We start from the raw sequence: 20,266 nt of genomic DNA on the forward strand, positions 1-20,266 counted from the left end.
AATGTGGTGATGATAAATGTTTTTTTAAATGCATACCAATAAACAAAGAACCATTGTTCAGCAGTTTCTCAAAGAATGAAGATAGTGCAATGCATCCTAACTTCATATTTGAGTTCTGTCAAATTCAGAACCAAAGATCAGTCTATGTTTTATGTATTTCCCAGACAGGCCTGAACAGTTAAAAAAATCTTTAATATCCAGATGGTGGAAAAATGGAAATTACAGCTCCATATTCCTGTTTTGGTATCCTTGTTAAAAGAATGTGCAGTCACACACTTTTAAGTTAAGAAGTTAATTAGTACATAAAAGAAAAGCAAAGTCTATCAGGGACCTAATATCCAGTACATGGAAAGATGTTTATTTTATAGGGCCTTACAGACAAAATGCCATTTTATAACAAGATGCGAAAGTGCTTAAATATTACAACTCCATTAGCTGGACATGTTAATCCACAGTATGTACAATATATGAATAGCCAAAATTATAGCTGAGACTCAATTAACACACATACACATGAAAGTGTATCAAGTAGAAAATGAAATACTGTTTGATGAAAGTGCTGATGTCATTATGGGTCACTGTAAGAAACATAAGCATAAGAACTTACTTAATATGTTCAGAACCTAGTTAAGGAAACTACAATGATGGGTGCTGAGGTTGCATGAAGTCCTATTAAAGAATTATACTTATTGAAAAATGTAAGGTTTACAGAAAAATGTAGTACAGAATTTCTTATACTGTGACAAATATATATACAGTATGTATATTACCAGTTATATGTAAATATACCAGTTTGTGGAAAAAATAGGCTTTGTGATTACACTGTGTGACCAGGTACATTAAAAACATTTTAAGTACTCTCAATTGTAAAACATAATTAGCAGGAATCAGGACACGTTGTTTAAAGTAATCAGTTAAAAATATTAAACCTGATAACAAGAATTGATTTGCCGAGTCTAGATTCTTATGTGTTAGCTCAAAGAGCACTTTAGCTGAAGTGCATATACTTATATAAGTGCATATACTTATGAATGTGATTGATGTTTAAAAGCATATTATCTATTGGGCTGTAAGATTAGCTTTATGTTTCATGTCAGTCTGAAATATTTCAATTTAGTCTCCAACAGCGCAATTGCTATGCAAATTAACAAGAGCTTGACATCTGAGATATGTATTTATTTTTCTGTCATCTGATACAAATCATGATGAATTGTGGAAAATCTGCTAATAAGATAGCCATGGCCTTTTCACAATATCAGAAATGGAACCATCTAAAAAGTATTTTCTGTATCACATATAGTATGTATTGAATGACCGCAACCACAGACAGCTGTAATGCCCTAATTAGGCGTCATCAAAGTGGTAAGGCTGTACCTTGACTGGTGAAATGGTGAACATTGAAAGAAAATTCCAGTGGTGCAACTTTATTCATCACTGTCATCACTGACTGTCTCTGCAAAAGACTTAGCATGCAGTAGTTTTAGTGTTAGTACATTTACAGTACATGTTAGTCATATTTTGTTGTGATAATTAAATAAAAAATTAGAAGGAAATTTGAAGGGATTGTATAAATAAAAAGAGTTTCAATATTAATTTAGTTTGCCATAATAAAAAGGATGTAGTGTAATTCTGTCAAATGTCATATAGTGCCTTGTTCATTTTAGAGAGGGGAAGGGATTTTCTTTGTTTTTTTCTGTTGTGTCAAGATTTTAGCTCAGACACGAAGGATGAGGATATACACAACCCCTTACATGAAGCCTTTACATTCCATAAAGTACATCTTTGCTGTTCTATATGTTGCTCAAGGTATTGTTTTACACATCAGCACTTTTCTTTTACGAGAGAAAGTAAAGATTTAATTAACTATAAAGGTAAATTAAGTACAGACATAAAGAAAAATGATTGTGTAAGACTTTATAGTGGTATATTTAAACATAAATTGTCTATACAATCCAATAAAATTAAATTAAATCTTGACAAAACTGAAACAGGAGATGTTTTTCCTCCTTTTTGAAATTGGATAAACAAGACAGGACAGCTCTTTAATGGGGTTAAGATACAATATTTCAAATCCTCCTACAATAAGGTTTGAACTTTATTGGAAATTAAGGATAAAGATAATTCTGTCCTATTTAAGGGGATAATAGGGGACAGATTAAGGAGAATACCACTTTAGGCAGTTTAATGTTTGTGCATGCCTAGGAAGTGTTTTTGGAAAAAGAAATGATTCAGTGGCCACTAAAACAGTTGAATTGCTAATATGTTGAAGGAGATTTTATAATATTTTTTTTATTGTTAATCTAACCCTTACCCTAACTCTAAATTATCAAATATTTAAAAAAGAAACCTAATTAAAGAATTTGGCATATACTGTACATTGGTCCATGGTAGGCTTGATTATAATAGAGAAGTATATTGGGATTTTTATCCTACAGTGATGATTCTCATTTCGCTGCTCTTCAAACTATGGCAGAATAGTTTTACATATACATTAGTATACTGTATGTAACAGGGTTCATGTCTGAGCCACTTACAAAAGTGACATTACCTTCCCTGAAATCTAAACAGTGTTAAACTGTTGTGACAGAACACCTGGTCTTTTAATGTGGAATATTTATACACTGTCTAGGGATTGGCGTTGTGCATGATTCCTGGAAGGGGCAGAGAGAGCTGCACACATTAAATATAGACAAAACCATAATTATAAATTGTGAAATTGGTGGTCCTGATTTACATGAACATGCACAATGTTTTTAAATATTCAATTTAAGTCTGCTGAAACACTTATGGGGAATGACCTATCATATTCTAAATGGCATTAGGCTTAAACAGCAAATCTGTATTTTCTAAGTGATATAGGATAGGTGTGTCCAGCAGTACTGTGGGACAGGTAAACTTTTACTCAGAGGGAAGAGGTAAATTTGTTATTTGCTTCTATAAGAAAAAGCTTAAATAAGTCAAACCAGTGTAAATCCACAGCTTTCTGAAATATACAGTAACACATACTGTAGAGCCAGAGCATGAAAAACAGCCTCTAATCATATGAGACATTACCAAAGATAAGAGCACAAAAATGATCTAAAACATATAGAATAAGAAACAGAATTAAAAAAGACATGCAAATGAATTGAAAAAAAAAATACAAATCCTGTGCATCAGAATTATTACAGAAAGTTATATTCACAGCCTAAAAAGTAAAATACATATGACATTACTTTTTACTTAAGTCTAGAAGCAGATGCCTTTCCAATTGAATTCTATATATACCCTCCTGGAAGGTGGCCATTATTTCCATTATCGGAAAGTGTGAAAAGATCCAGACTTTAGTACCAATGTCCATTTTTAAAGTGCACGATAAGACTTACAAATAAATCATTCTTTTAGAGACAAAAGAAAATACATTCTAATAAATTTGGATGAAAAAACAATGCATGTCAAAGTAGACATACAATACACATGACCATCAGAGATATACTTAATATGTTCATACATATTGATACTTGAAAAACAAAGGAAAGTCTAGCTTTGAGTCAATGTTTTCCATCAAATGCTTGAGAAATTTAGTTTTACCAAAAATTACTATTGATTTATATTGTTTAAAAAAGTTTAAAGCTACAAGAATGTCCACCATCACCCATTTTTGTTATATATATATAATTCTAATGCAATGAGTATACAGAATTGAGCTATATGCAAACAATGTCCTTTATGTTTTGAATAACCTAGTAATTCTCTAACTGAGGTTATGGATCTTCTGGTGAATTATGGGTATATGTCTGAGGGTAAGTTAAATATGGCAAAAGGTTTCTCTTTTAATGTCCACTCATGTCCACTCATCAGATCAATTAACTAAAAAAGAGATATAAAAATTAAAGAGATTAAAGTTGGAAATCAGGTCCTGACACCATCATACCTAGAAAGCATTTAATAAAAGATAACAGCACTTCACCCTGTAACCACGAAAAGTCAGGTGTAGTTCTCTTGGCCTCTGTTCCTTGCATAGCTTAGTTTCAGATCAGAAAAACAGTTGACTGTCACGTAACAGTTCCTTCCGGGCCCTATGCGGACGACACAATCCAGAATAGTGAAGACAAAAGGGGAACAATGGTCATGCAGGAAAAGGGTCTGGAGACGGGGGCGTGTCCATGCAGTGCAGGTGTCCAGGGGGAGTGAATCCAGGCGAACAATCCATGTATGAAATCCAAACGGGAAATCAGAAACAAGGACTGAAGTCCATAACCAGGCGATCCATCCGGTGGGGGGGGGAACAGGAACCAGGTCGGAACCGGCGAGGGGAACCAGGAACTAGGAACAGAAAGTTAAAAGCATAACGGAGCCAGACGCTGCAAGACCCCGGGCTCTCATGATGTGGAAATCAATGAGGAACCAGGAGTAAGGTCCGCGTCTGGCTTTTAAGGGGGAGCGGGATTAGGGACCAGGTGCTGGAGTGCCCTTAAGAGGAGGGGTTAGCGATCGTGACATTGACATCTTAGAAGACACATACATCTATTTACAAGACTTACAAAATACACATATTTTTATTTACAGTTATGTACCATGTGTCATGACTGTATGTAGGCCTTGATACTGTATGATACTTGACAGTATAGGGTACCACCCAGTTCCCTCAAGTCCCAGTTTGAAAGAGGCACAAATTTTAAAAAAAAGATTAGAAACGTTTTGCTCAGGGCATAACAGTTCTCTAAACTGTTGCTGAATCAGAAGGAATCTTTCACACTATACCAAATTCAACAAACAAGTGTTTCTCTAGCCTGGTGGATACCACAAAAATATTTCCTTGAATGTAAGAGTACAGATCCTTTTTCTAATTTTAAATTTTGTCTCTTCAGATCTCAGTTACTGGGTTAGTTTATTTCGTTCAACAAGAAAGCTTGAAGTGCTGGAAGTGTGCCAAATATGGCATTCGCTCAAAGTAGTGTGTCTTTTGTTATTAGGAGGAGTTATCATGGCCGAACCTCTGATCTCACAGAAGAGTCATTCAGCTCTTGGCTTGTGATTTCATTTTTTATATTCAGGCTATTTTTTAGAAGTCTGCCAATTCATTCAGTACCTTCCACTCAGAAAGAGGTTTATTCTATGTGTCCATCTAATGCATATCACGCACTTTGGGTCTCATTTGCATCGGTTCCTTAGTTCCTTTGCATTGAACTTAGTGATGATCAGAGTGGTTGTATGGTAATCCATAAAGATATCCTTTCGTATTTCTGTGGCACATAACAATACTATATGATTTCATTTATGGTTTTAGTTCATTAACATTGTGCTGTCTCTGAATGTCCGCAGTAGGTTCTCCACAGATATATCACTGAGGTATATTCTAAGGAGCCTAGAATTTCTTGTTTTCATAAGGTGGTTAATTTGCATAACATCAGATCCCCTCAGAAAGTTTCTTTATTGACATTCTTTTCTAATTGGATTGTTTTGGTAAAATGCATCCTTTCCAGAAAATTTACATCCCAATGTTTGGGGAAAGCCTTATTGTTTTTATTCTTCATTTGTGAATGAATGTGCTCCATTGCTATTGTGTCATACTGTAATTGAAATTACAGTATTTCCTCCCCATCTATTCTTATCTTATCTTATCTTTCTTTTTTTGTTACTGTTTTTTGTTTCTCTGTTTTTCCTAAAAGGGTCCTCCTGGTCCAAAAGGTGAAAAGGTTAGTGAACATTAAATGTTTTTCTCTTTGTTTTACTTCTGCTGTTTTGAAATAATTCTGCATTCAGAATTATATTTCTTCTTTTTTAAAAAAAAACAACTTTATTGCCAATATTTGGTTTAGAATGTTTTCCTGCCCCTTTAAGTAAACAGAGCACATTTGTAGAATTCATAGAAAATGCAACACTTTTCATTTTTTATGAAATGTTTTTTGGTTTGTTTATCTTGGTTTCCTGAGCTCTAGAATTAAAATATATGAGATACAGGAATTCTCTACGTGATCTTGCGTCTCTTGAAAAGGAAACACCTAAACTGGGAAAAGATGAAAACTTTAACCTTCCACCTATTAAAAACTTAAGATACAGTATATTTGACATGGCAGATCAGACAAAATGGTTGGGTGGCCTTAAATCTCTCCAATTTAAAATAATTGCCAGCCCAATTTAAAAACCATCCATCAGTGCATAGGAGCAAAAGAGACCCCCCTCCCCCCAAGAAAATAGAAACACAAAAATGGTCCCTCTGTCCCAAAATGGCTCCATATTTCATTCAAGCCCACCTTAGTCCCCCTTCCTCTGGCATTGCCTTTCACATGATGGGAGAATTTTATTTGCCACAAGCTTCATGCTCCTACCCACTGGAAACGTTCCATCAAGTACTAAGTATACAATTTGCAGCTGGCACATGGGTTGAAGTTTTGACTCAATCCGGGCACAAGCAAGGTTTGCGGTTCTTACAATGTCAGCTATTATTTTATTTGTATTGATTTATTGAAAGTTTAAATTGTAGCTGCTGTTTAAAATATAGATGTAAGAAAATATTTACAAAAACCAGCAGGGTGAGTTTAACATAACTATTCTGTTATATATCTTGTGCTTATACTTATTATTTTCACATTTTTACTTTTATCATTGCAGCACAATGACTTTTCATAGGTTCTCTTGAAATTCTTATTTTAGCTAAAAATTTTAATGATTTATGTAAAATATTTTTGTTGTTGATCCATTGAATTAGTCATCATTAAATAATATCATTTGTAACTTTTAATATATGCAAGCCAAAACCCTAGGAGTAAAAATATCATCTTTACGATGTGTCAGCTTGGTTACTGCCTAAATGGTGATTTCAGCTTTCTTAAACAATTTGCCTTAATAATCATTCCATTTATTGACTTTTTGAGTTCATGATTAACTTATCTAAATATTTTGTACTATTCAAGGGTATTTTTTGCTACTTTGGTGGAGCAAAATCTTTAAAAACCTAATCAGTTTTGTGGGATATTTAGTTGCATTCTTTTGGGTGTCCTTGTTCTTAACAGTTACTGGAGTTTCCAGTTCAAAAGACTGCACTGCACTGATGTGTACTGCACTGATGAGCCCCAGTTAGAGCAAAACCACATTGTAACTGCTTAAAGCCTTCACAGCCATCTATGAAGCTGCCAAAAAATATAAATGAATCACTGCTGAGATTTTTGTTTTCTGCTTGTTGCTTCAATCCAGGTCAAAAGAAACTGAATTATTGTTCCAACTTGATACCTTCTCCTCTTCCTCTTTGGAGGTAGAACAGCTGTAATTCTTGAATAATTCATGAATGAATACAGCTAGAAAGAATCAACACTGTAGGCCTCAAACCTGAGGGCCCATAAGTTTCCATCAAATTCTTCCCTGAATGCCTTTAAGGTTTCATGTTATCACAAGTCATTTTTACCGATACCCACACTGCATTTTTGTAGTTTGCTGTATTATTTCATCAACATGTTTTAAATTGAATTGTGCTGTAACAGTCTTTATTTGTTTCAGACTGAATCCAGATTTTAAAATTAATTTCTTGCTCCTTACAGGGGGATCAAGGCAACCAAGGACCACGGGTATGTGACCTTCTGGGTTTGTCACGAGGAATGTTTTAACAAATGTGGGAATAATTGGCATGATTTGTGCATGAAAATGTCACAAATGTTTGAAATGCATTAGGTGTGTAAGACATTGCCCTACATACCTAATGGATTTCCCACTTTCTAAGTATTGATGATACTTATTTGTTTGTCCATGTAAAGTCATGTGTATTGTTACTAGCTGCAGTATATTATATGAATTGAACACATAAAATATCATTTAAAATATCTGCCTTTTTCAGATTTATTATCACTTCCATCTGGTTTCCAGGGATTTTTGTTCATTTGTTAAACAGTACTTCCAGAGTTTATTAATACAGTATGCTAGAAATTTCTTATAAAACTTATAAACTTAAAGCAGATAGCCAAAGTAGAAAACTCCAGGCCAAGTCTTTGATGCCATAAAATTCTCAGGAAGATGAGCCATAATAAAAAAGGTCCAGGGTGCTTGGCATAGCTGCATTTCATTACATTATTCTTGAAAAGCATTTACCATAAGAAATAATTCTTCACACTTATAAAATGCTCATGTGTAGCAGATGTAAGCAGTGGTGTACTGCAGGGATCTGTTTTAGAACCATTTCTCTTTCTGATCTAAAAACAGTAGATGATTTAGATCAGTGTTCCCCAGTCCATGTCCCAGAGGTTGTTGTCTCTGCCGTTTTTGTCTGTTTTCTTTTAAAGCATGATCTGAAGACCCTGGGTAATCTGTTAAAGTGGTCCACTTAATCCAATTTTAGAAATGAATCAGGTTAAGATCCAGGTGAACTGAAAACCTGTATTCTTACTGGGCTTCCACAGCTAGGACTAGACCACTAATTTAAATTCTAGTACGGTTAGCAAAGTAGTTAAATTTGCAAATGATAGTGGCAAAACAGAAACAACAACATAATAGTTACAAAATGATTAATAGAAAATTGTGGATTGGGCAGACACTTGGCCAATTAAAGGTGACAATTGTAAGTGTAAAATGATCCATTAAGATCTGATAAGAAAACTCCCTCATTCTTGAGTGATATTGAGTTGTAAAAAGTATGCATGAAAGGGATTTGTGTGTTTATGTACATTCTCATTAAGACAATGTGGGGAAAGGACAAGCTGGGTTCTCTAGTTTTTGTTACAATTTGTTAAAATGCTTAATTATTGCTCCTTTATCCATCGTGTCTGCTATTGTCTCATAAAGTAAATCTGTTCAGTTTTTAAGGAGCATGGGCCACCCAGCGGTTAAACCTTGGAATAGAATAGACTGTAAAGGTTAATTTCAGAAGCATTTGAGCCACAGTTTATCATCTTAAACAAATTTGATGCTTTCATACTTCTGAAAGATACCTCATGCACACCTTCAGTTTATCTCTGCCAAGGTCATTTGGTATGATTTTCCAAGAGATTTAGAGATTTATTGTTGATTTTGTCAAAAAGTGACAGCTGTTACTAAATTTGCTTTGTGATCTCAGAGCAATAACTAGACACCCAAATACCATTACTTATTTTCCCCATTGTACTTTCATTCTCCCCCTCAGTCTGGCTAACTGAATTTCTTTAGCAGCTGGTGGCGAATGAACCAGATACTATCTCAGCAATCCTTTAGCAGGTCTGATCAAAACCGTGAAACACTAGGAGTGTGGAACTATCGTTTAAATCAACAGATGATTCATGCATTAACTCTTAAATTGGCTAACTTAATTTCAGGGCATAATTTCTCCAGATAGTGTTCCTGCATTTTGCATTCGTTCTGAAGATGTTTGTTTAAGGTAATAAAATCATACAGAATGACATTCAATTTTCTTGCTGGTTCAATGTAGTCTAAAGAAAAATCTCAACTGTCTTCTTCCACTGCTCAGAATAAATATTATTTTTACACTCAGATTTACTTTAATTGGATATCACTTTTATGATTTGAATGATTAATTTTTCTGTAAAAGAACCTTGGTTCATTATAAGAATTTGAAAATCACATGCTGAATATCACTGAGATAGAGCTACTGTAGGTAAGAAACTGCTACATGAAATTATCTGTTAAAATGGTTTATTAAAACAATATGACTTCAGAAGGGATTGTAGTTTGATGATTAATACCAAAACTAAGAATTAATGCATGTCCTTGGCATATCCTTGTTTAAAAATGTCTGCTTTGTCATGGTAAATCTGCTAGCATTTGGATCGAGTATCATTCTATGGAACCTCTGCCTTATGAATAAACATTTATGCATATTTTTGGTTTTTATGAAAATTAGTTTATTCCTTGAGGTTCACTGTCCTAAATTAGACCTAAAAATTGAAAACATTAGAAAGTTTACAAAAAAGAGGAGGCCTTTCTGCCCATTTTGCATTTTTGGAATTGTATTTGTTGAGAGAACGTAAAATTTAATCTGCTCCTTGGTTGGGCCTCAAATTAATTAATTCCCACAATTCTTTATGTAAAGAAGTATTGCTTGTTTTCCATCCATTTTCTAACAACTTAATCCAATTCACAGTCACATGGGATCCCAAGCATATCCCTCCAAGCAACAAAGAGCAGGGCAGGATTCACCCTGATCGGGACACCAGCCCATCTCAGGGCAGACTCAAACACAGATATGCCTACACTCACAAAAGGGCTAGTTTTTAGAAGCCAATTAACCTACTGTGAGAGGAACCCAGGGGACCTGGCGAAAACCCATACAAACATGGGAGACCACTCAGATAGAACCACAGGTCTAGAATTGAAACCTGGGCCCCACAAGCTGCAAAGCAGCAATGATAACCATGCTACCTTGCCTATTTTCCATCTTAAATAAATGTCCTTTTGGTATGTAATTGCAACATTGTGTCCTTGTTTTGCTACTCAATCTGAAGTAGACCTTGTGTTGACCCAAATCGCAGTATACAGTTTAGTTTTTTACATAATTGGATGACCTTTCTTTTCTAAAACCATGTTACCATGTTGTCTTTTAAGAAATTATTGTTCAGTACATTTTTATGCCTATCCTTGCTATGTAATACTAAACGATCTATTGTTTTCTGGTTCACTTTTGTCTTCCTTTTTATGAATTGATAACTACATTTGCAATTCCCCAGTCTGTTGGTAGTGTTTAACTTCTATCCTTGCTGAAGTTTAAGTATCTTGATTAAACCTCTATGAATAACATCCCTCAAGTACTTACTGTAGGTAAGCCTTTGGAAAATACTGCAAGGCCATGGTATCTTATAAGTTGTAAGTTGTCCTACTCCATGTAATATCTCAATGTCTGTTATGCTAAGATTACTCAATACTGATTGAACTATGTCTATAACTAGAAGCATGTTATCAAGGTGTACCATCATGAAAATCAGCATGAAATATTCATTTAGTAAATTTACTATTTCTTTTTTCTAGTATTAAACAAATATTTTCTTGCAGACTATATCATAATTTACTTTTCTGTGATTGCTATATGACAGAAAAATCTTTTGTATTTTTAGTACCTGCTACAGTGTTCTTTTTTTCCCCTCTCATAACAGTTCTACTATTTTCAGTGGAACTGAAGATGGATAGTATTAGATAGTAGACAGTAGTATTTTCTACAATCTCTCCTCTTTTTTTCTTTTTTGAATCTTGGAACCTTTTTTATTCAGACTATAGAACACTTCTTTCCTTATGATTTATTTTTTATTTTTTTCCATTAAGCCATGTCTGTGATATTTTCTTTGAATTTTTAGGAATTAATTTGCTTTTAGAGATTAACATTGTTCTTGATATATAAACATCATTCCCCTGGCTCTGTATCCATTTCTCCTAAGTTCACTGCTTGTAAGCTGTACTTCCTTCTTCATAGTCTGTGTAAAATATTTCAGTAAAAGTGACTCTACTTTTTAGAGTCAGACTTTAGATATTTAATGTCTACATCAAAGATTACCTTAGCATGGCAACAATTTCCATGCTAAGCTTACCATTTTCCATTAATTTGAATGGTAATACTGACACAGAGAGTGTGCGGTTGCTTCCACCCTACAGCATAAACAAGCCTAAACAAGCAGACTTATCATTAACTTTGGCATTGTTCATCAGCTTATAAAAGGTATTTTGTATATATGTTTAAACAGAGATATATGCTGTATTTCTTCAAATATATACAGTACCTAATGTTTGTTTTACGGGACAAAATCTACCCCACTGTACCTTTAGTAATATTTTTTCAGACTCACTATAATATAATATAATATAGCTCTGAATTGTAGTAATTTTATCCAAAAAGCTATGGATCCATTTATTTGAGTCCTGCTGGCAATGAGTTATAGGAAATCAATTCAATAGTATTGTATAGTATTATATACATAATAGTATTTACCATTGTCAAGGAAGCAGCTGGTTTATTGTTGGGTGTTTAAGATCATAGTTACAGCTGAAAGCCACTTGTGCAGACAAATACTGTCTTTATGAAAATAATTTGTGAATACAGTTCCTCAGATTGTGAATTACTATACTGTCACTATCTCACATGTGGTGACCTGAGCAATTTCCTTCAGGACAGAACCCTACTTTTCATCTCAACTTGTGTTTTGAAATGCCTTTGAGGCATAAGGGAAAAATCAGTAATTTCATGTGCTTTCAGTTTCAATTCAACACAAAACTTTCATCTTCATTAGTTGGAGAAACTGGGAGTCATGTAAACTGTTTTTCTGGCTAAAATGGAATATTGGACCTCCTGATAACAGACACTCTTTTGAGCCAGTGCCATTTTGGGAAAGGTAGAGAACTTCTTGTTCCAGATTTTCTGAACTGCAGCATTTGAAACATTTGAAAATTGAAAAGGATACAGTAGTATAAGTGTGAAATAGAAGCAATACTTTTAAATTTTTTGTTTTCTTATGGGTCCCATTAAGACATGTTAATTTTATGCTTTGGAGCAATAAACTTTGAAGAACTTTTATGAATTAGTGATTGTCCAAAGCAGCAATGTTTAAATATTAATTAATTGACAAGGCTGGGTCCAGGTTTTTCACTTACTTCATGATAACTAAAATTCTACCCACACTGACATTTGAAAAGCCTTCTTTTAAATATTTGATATATAAAAGAAAGGGAAAGTACATTTCCTTTTTCTGCCACATTTCTGAAGTATCGTTGTGTTTTATTTTATTGTTTACTCTATGCAATAAAACAATTTTGCATTTTTCATTCCTATTAAAACGTATTTAATGGCTTTATAGACACAGAGAAGAAGAAGGATGTTTGATTGGTTTCTTCTGGATAGCAGAGCCTTTCATGATTTATTTGTTGGGAGACAAAACACCATATAGGAGACAAATTTGCTTGGACTACAGTATGCTGAATATAATTCATCACAGATGGGAAGATCAGAGCTATCACAATAAACCAGTGGCCTTTAGAAACTACTTATTCTTTCTTTTTTTAATTTAGTTGTATATTTATATTTAGTTTGTATTATAAAATCAAGCAAAGATTACAACAGTGTATTCATGGTGCCTTTAAACATTATAACACTTATTGCTGGCATCAGTTTACTGATTAGGTGGTTTCTCATTTGTTCCTCTTTAACAAAAACAGCAGATAATTCTATGAAAAATAAATGTTAATTTACATTAACCACAAAAATGTTATTATTTGTATTATTATTTCTTAGGGGACACCCATATCCAACAGTATACATCACAGACTGCTGTCTTACTTTGTACAAGGGGACACTAATCAGTAATTAAGAACACAGTGTCCTGAGGTTTTCTCTATGCATGAGTTCATACTGAATTATTAACTCACAATTCTATTATTTCACAATCTTACTTTTTAAGGAGTTTCTACTACCTCTAAATCCAACATGTCCAAGGTTCATGATATCTAGTAGTGAGCATGACTTACTACTGTATATAAAAAGTATTCAGTACAATTTTTCAATTTATCTCTTGACATTTTTTATATGATTTCAGTGCTTCATTTGTGTCTTCATAAATAGTATAGCATCACCCAAGTTTTAAACTGAAACAGAAAATATTGCAGACATGCTTCATTAACCCAAATATTTAGTCTCGTTCTTAAGATTCACCTAATGCTGTTGTTATAGTATATTGTTGTGATTTTGAACTATCAAAAGAGTACGACAGCTTCAGAAACTATTTAATGTTGGTCCAGATGGGTTGCTGAGGCCAAGCCTGTCAAGAGAAATTTTAAACTCTGGCATGTCATTCTGGATGGGAGCCTCAAATCTCATCTTATTACTGTACTTGCATTCATCATCTAAATTTATGAACTGTGAAATCAATTCTACCAAATACCACATCTTGTGCTAGATTTTTGCAGACACTACTTGCTTTCCTGTCCTGGGGTCAGCACTGGTTGAGGCTGCTTTGTAAATCCTTTATGGTCAGTTGATGGTGCTAACTAATAGTTTCAATGGGTTCTCAGGACATTTTAGGAAAATTAAGTCTAGTATAGCTCCTTAGTTTATGACGCAGTATACAGATTGCAGAGAAAATAAGGAAACCATGTCACAACAGTTCCTTCAAAAGAGGTGAACAGTAACAAAGCACACCCTAGAAAGACTCTTACTCCAATAACCAGCTCCCACGGAAATTCCCTCCTGCATTGTGGTGACAGATAATGTAAAGGGTACTCTCTGGCAGGAGTCACATGGCAAATGTCCTTTCACCTAAGAAGAAACCTTTATTTCCCTAGAGAAGTACCTCTTACAACATCTTGTACATGTTAGCAACCTTACAACTTGCCAAAGTCACAGTATCATTTGTGCCTCAAATATTAGGCCTGGGTGCATGACTACTGCATTATGCGCTTATGTGGTCTGAACATCACCACAAGACGTGGCTCCACAGAGTTCCTCCTGTCCTCCTCCTCAGCCACATTTATGCTTTCCAGCTTCTGATTCCCTTTTCCCTTGTGGAAAGACTGCCTCCTTCTTCTTCTCATATGGAGCCATCAGTACAATGCGTCAAGTCCTTGCTCTCATGTGCTATAGAACCTGTTAACCAATTGATAATATTTTCTTGTTTATTGGAAAACATCCAGACCCTTCTCCCTGGAGGCAAAGACCCAACCTTTAAAATACTCATCATATTCTGTCTTCTACTTCTACTCAAAGACAAATAGGTGGAACCCCCTGTGTGCTGCTACAGTTTCTCCGGAAACTCAAGACCCACCACCTCCTATTGATCCAAGTTAGGTGGCCTGGTCTAAAAAGGTGGTGGTTCACTGAGTGCACCAGCTATCAGTGCTGCTGGCATGACTCCCCTGCCTCCATCCACTAAGTGAGAAGAGCAATTTGCTCCACCTGTCTTTCACTCTATTAATGGAGCAATGCAATGTAATGCAATGCAAAGCTCTTTCAGAGCTTAAATGTTCTTTAAATTATAAGGACTTCCAATATTGTGTTGTCACTTTAGAACTCCTCTTGGAGTAATAATCCCTTGTAGCAATATGTTCTCCACTGTGGAAATATTTTTAGCCAGTGGCATTCATGTTTAAAGTGTCCTTGCTTTTTGCATTTCCAGCACTGGGGACCTGAACATCTCTCAGGTTCAGCATTACAGATTTTCACACTCTCAGTGGGCTTTACCTCTTAGACCCTTTCTGACTCTACACAATGTAAAAGTTGTTTTCCCCGTCTGCTAGACTCACTTCAATATTCTCTACCCTCTGCAACACCCCTTCCAGACTGTCTGGCTTGTGTCGATTCAGTCTCAAGACTACAAGGGTCAGCTCCTTCTTTGACTGGCAATATTGGTGGCACATACAATATGCCCATTCTTTCTGTCTGTTCTGTTCATTTGTTTTTGCCACCATTCTCTGACAGTGGACAGGTGGTTCTGCATCACCAATCTGGAAAACAATGTAAATACTAATTGCCTTCAATATTGTACTGTACAGCACTCTGGAGGACATACATGTATGTCGTCTGCACCATTCTGCTTCTGGCATTGTCTCCTTTGGTACAGAAACTCCAACCTCCAGCCCCGGTGTTACAGTGCCTTCACTCCTTTTCAGGGCAATAAGTGCGATTCTGTCTCCTTTTCCTTCTGTACTACAGCCCAGGGCCCCTGCCTAGCTGCTTGTTGCCACATATTGCCTATATCTGATGCCAGTGTCACCAAACTCATTTTAGTGAGTTTTCAGTATATTGTAGGTGAACAATAAGGTTGGTGGGGACTTCCCAGCTAGGGACAAAATGTATAAATCAGAGAAGACACATTAAACTTATTGCTCAAGATGTGTTTAAACAGATCTGTATAGTGACAAAGCTCACTGTAAATAAACTCATCTTAGGAGTGAGAAGTTCTTTCTAGAGGGAACCAGATGCCAGAAATCCCACCACCTAAGAAAAGGCCTTTATTACTATAAAGAAGAACTTACACCATCCTGTTTACACTGACATCCGTACAATCGGCCAAGCAACAACATACCTGGGCCTGCAATATAGTGCAGGAGAAGCTAGGGAAAATAAATAATAATGCACATTTAAATAAATTTACAGTCTTACAGGACATTCAATATACAGTATGTGGTAAATGAGAATTGTAATTCACAACCTTAAATTCACAGATTTTCAAAAAAGGGGAGACTAAACTGGAAGTTAAGAAGGTAGTGATGGCTACTAAGCAAATACATTTCCAATACCCTGTTCTGTGTTTATCAGAAAAAAAGTATTATTTCCAATAACATACAGTATGAATATCATATTACCCAAAAGAGTAGTTACCCTTCTCAGTTTTCATTTAAAAACTGACCTTTTATATTGTATTTCTTATTGATGTAATACTGTACTTTCTGTATGTATACAGTGTATTGGAATTATACTGTATACACGACCAGCACATAATGCTAAGACTTCTCAATGCAATGTTGTAAAGTAGTTTGTTAACCCCTTAGATTGGTCCGTATTCTCACAAACTTTAGAACTTAAAATGTAATCAGAGATTCATGAGTCTTAATAAAATATAACATGATTAAGACACACTTTAAGATAAAGATTTGAGATATATTTGGATTATTTTGTTAACAAAAGAAGACAGCAGTAAATATAGGTAGAGAGATCTTGGTGCTGAATATTTTCCATCATGGATTTTCTTGGATAAAGATAGACAGACATAGATATTTAGAAATTATTTTATAAAATCTTACTAAACTGATGATCATGAATTTCTGAGGTCCTCTAAAGAGTCTTTGAATCATAGCATGACATGTTCAGATCAACCTACTGTATATGGTGAAAACCCACAGTTTTTGACCACTGTATAGAACGGGGCTGCCGAAACTGAGTCCTTGTTTACTTGTTACCCAATTATTTAACCACCTGATTTTAATCACCCCTCTCAATTGTGCTATGTAAACTAGAATTTAACTTACTATTTCATATAAACTGATTCATAATGATTATTTTTTATACTTCATATACCATTGCATCAAAATAAAATAAAAAATATAAACCTTTTGGATATTCAAGAAAAGTTTCAGCTAAACAAGGATAAGCAAATGCAATTCACATTATGATATAGGTGGTTCACAAACTTATTCTTGGCACTGTATACAGATTTGTATCAGTTCTAGTTCATTCTGAACACTGTAAGAATTTCAAAATTTTCACATAATGGATTAAAGAAGTAGCTCTCTTGTGATGTAAGTGGAGCTTTCCAAGATTTAAGGAGCACCTGTTGCGCTGCTTTGAAAATACCAATATCCATTAAGTTTATATCAGAATTCTGAATATTTCATATAGGAAGTAATATGTAGGATAAGACAAATGTACTGTAATAAACATAAAGTTATTAATTACAAAAAGTGAGGGGCAAGTCAAAGCATTAACACAAGGCTGCTTAAAGTCCTAGTACTGCACGAGTACATAGGGATGTCTCCTGTTCACCATAACACTACTAAGCTCTAAGACGTCAAGAAAAAGCAGACTCAGAAAACTTGTTTTTGTAAAATATGAAATATAATACAGAAGGCCTTTAACAGTTTTGATTTCAGAGATTATGACATTTTTAAATTGTATTGCAATTGGTCTTTGGGTTGTCAGCCATTTGCAACATTGTAATTTCCATATTTAACCAGTTCTGCCTCCAGGCTACATGCATATACAGTACGTTGTGTTCGTGTTTGTATTGTTATTTTGTACTGTGTGTCCTTTGGGTATGCGTTTGTCTTGTTATCTTGTGCTGTGTGTCTCCAGGGACTACCAGGCCTCAATACATTGGCGGCTTTGCACAGTAATCAGATCCTGACAGTCAAGGTTTGTGGGCATCACCAGGTTGCTCTGTCAGAACTCAACCCAGCACAGTTTGGAACAGCATTATTTGTGCTTTGATTTCCCAGCTAATCCTGGACCATTTTGTGGCTGTTCTAAATGTGTGACGTTGGGCACAAGATCTGATTCGATTATTTTATAAATATTCTGTATTATCTTTCCATACAAAATGCCAATGCAAGTTAAAAACAGTAATAAAAATCAGGGATACAAATGTATAGACAGCCATTATGTAATAGGTAAAAAAATTAAAAATTAAAAAACAGTTGGTTTGAAGGGTGGCAGACAATTATTTTAGAAGATGTCACATCTTTATCTGAGATAATCTTTTACTTATGTTTTGTTTCCCCAAAATTTGTCAGATTGGAACAGGTGTTTGATTGCCAGGTGGACCATAATATATTCACATATTATTTTGGTGCCACTTAGCTTTGGGAATATCAAAGTAACAATATTCTCCAAAACTAATTTTTGAACAAAAACTAGGTTTTGGTTCAATTTGTTTTTGCCTTTTTTCTATATTTGTTGCAGACAATGCTGGATCCTGGGTCTGACTAAGCACTACTCAGTGATTTTGAATAACAGTGCTTTTGTTGCAGAGAAAACATGTTTCATTTTGTTTGTGAATCCTACTGTTTCAACAAATATTCCCATTATAATTGTCTGAACTATTAAAATAATATGACTCCTTCTTGAATATCCTCACTTGTTCAGGGTATGTAGAATTATTTTATATTACTTCATAAATGTATTATAAAACAAAATAAAAGGTTTTTTTTTTCTCAATCGAGCAAAAGATTAGGTTCAGACGCTAAGACTGAAACACAGGTTTCTCAAAGCAACAAAAGCACTGATCACTATAACTGTCACATTTCTAATCTGTTTTACCTTTATTTCTTCTTTTGGGATCTTCGGGTGTCTCTTCTCCAACCTCTCTCACCTCTGACCTCCAACCTCTGACCTCACACACCTGATCAGATGGTCTTCCCTAAGATCAGTCATGGCTTTCTTTCCGCTGATCAGCAGCTCATTAATCGCCGAGTCATTAAGGTAGTGCTAAGCCTTACAGGACTCTGTGTTTCTCTGCAATGCATTCAACAGTGTTGTTATTCTCTTTCTTAATAAAATCTCACCTTGCTTTCCCTATTCATTCATGATACTTGAACTGTAAGCTTAAAAACTGTTTAATATTTATTTTCCAATTTCCTAAAATCAACCAATTGGAGTCATGTGACTTTTCTTCAGTCCTCACTTAGCACTTGGTATTGAAGAGCCTTACAATTCCTCATTGCAAGCGTATGGGGAACAGGCTTTATAATTGCTTTCACATCTATTACTTTCAGCTAAGGTTCCTGTATCTGTTTTATCGTAAATAAATCAGTTATTGCTTTTTTAAAAAAAACTGGTATTTCTTACTTTTAGGAAGCCTGAAAATCAAGTGAAAAATCCCTTAGCAACATATCATACTTTGTTTTTTTAATTGCATATAAGGATTAAATATACTGTAGAAGAACCATATGATCTTGTATTTATCTTTACAAACATAGATTGGATGTAGAATATTTCTGTAAACACTTTTCAGACTATATTTGTTTACATAATTGTATATTGATTAGATTGATTAAAGATAAAGTTAATTTTTTCCAAGTTTTTCCAGTTCAAATGCATACATTTGTGAAAGTTGCATTTCTTTTTATAACTCAAGGCATAACTGAAAACAATACACTTAAAAGCCATTAAATATAATAGACATTTGCTAAACTTTGTTTACCAATTGCATTTGCTCAATTGTTCACCAATAATTCATTCAGTTTAAAACAATCAGGGAGTGGGCATTGCGACTCCTAGAAAGAATTGCAGTGTCCTCCTTGAACTTTGTAAATCATCTCACACCCCCTCTCTCTACAATCTCAGTACTGTAATTTCCATTGTGGTTGTTGCAGTCAGGAGAGTATGTGCCCTTGCTCTTTATTTGCTTTGTTTCTGTATTTGATTTTCTTGAATGTATGGAACACTGCTTGAGGAGGAGAAGTCATTTTTTATTTTTATTATTTGAATTCTGCAGGGAGATCAGGGTCAGACAGGCCCTCCAGGGCCCCCTGGGCCCCCAGGGCCCCCTGGTCCAAGAGGGCCCCCAGGAGACACAGGAAAGGATGGTCCAAGAGGGTTACCAGGGCTACAGGTAAGAAGCACTATAGGGGACAGCCACTTTCCCAATAAAAAAAAAACCATGAAAAATGTTATGGAAGAGTTTCTGATAAGCACATAATGTCATCTATATATCGTAGAGGCTACAAAAATGCTGAATTCATTCTTCAGGAAGAACCTTCTGATAAATTCTGGCAAAATAGAACAGAGAACAAAATAAAAACTTACAATAAATGGCCTTCTTATGGCTTCTTGAGGCATTATAACTGTTATCAGATCGACGCATTAGTGTTGGATCTTACTTAAAAGTAAAAGCAGTAA

At 34.8% G+C, this 20,266-nt stretch overlaps 1 protein-coding gene across 6 annotated transcripts in view; it reads left to right on the forward strand.

Annotated features, from left to right (window-relative positions):
- Nucleotides 1-20,266, forward strand: part of LOC102690932 (collagen alpha-1(XXV) chain) — a 242,074-nt gene that overhangs the window by 145,310 nt on the left and 76,498 nt on the right. For 5 of the 6 annotated variants that reach the window (XM_069189261.1, XM_069189258.1, XM_069189263.1 and 2 more), the window contains exons 1-4: nt 5,620-5,678; nt 7,518-7,544; nt 18,776-18,847; nt 19,863-19,979. In XM_069189261.1, the coding sequence (XP_069045362.1) occupies nt 18,776-18,847; nt 19,863-19,979 (189 nt within the window). In that variant the 5' untranslated portion in view covers nt 5,620-5,678; nt 7,518-7,544. Of the gene's footprint in view, nt 1-5,619; nt 5,679-7,517; nt 7,545-18,775; nt 18,848-19,862; nt 19,980-20,266 lie in introns of those variants that run through there. The other variant, XM_069189267.1, reaches the window with a different exon arrangement.

Source organism: Lepisosteus oculatus, chromosome 1 (assembly GCF_040954835.1).
Source record: "Lepisosteus oculatus isolate fLepOcu1 chromosome 1, fLepOcu1.hap2, whole genome shotgun sequence".
NCBI lineage: Eukaryota > Metazoa > Chordata > Actinopteri > Semionotiformes > Lepisosteidae > Lepisosteus > Lepisosteus oculatus.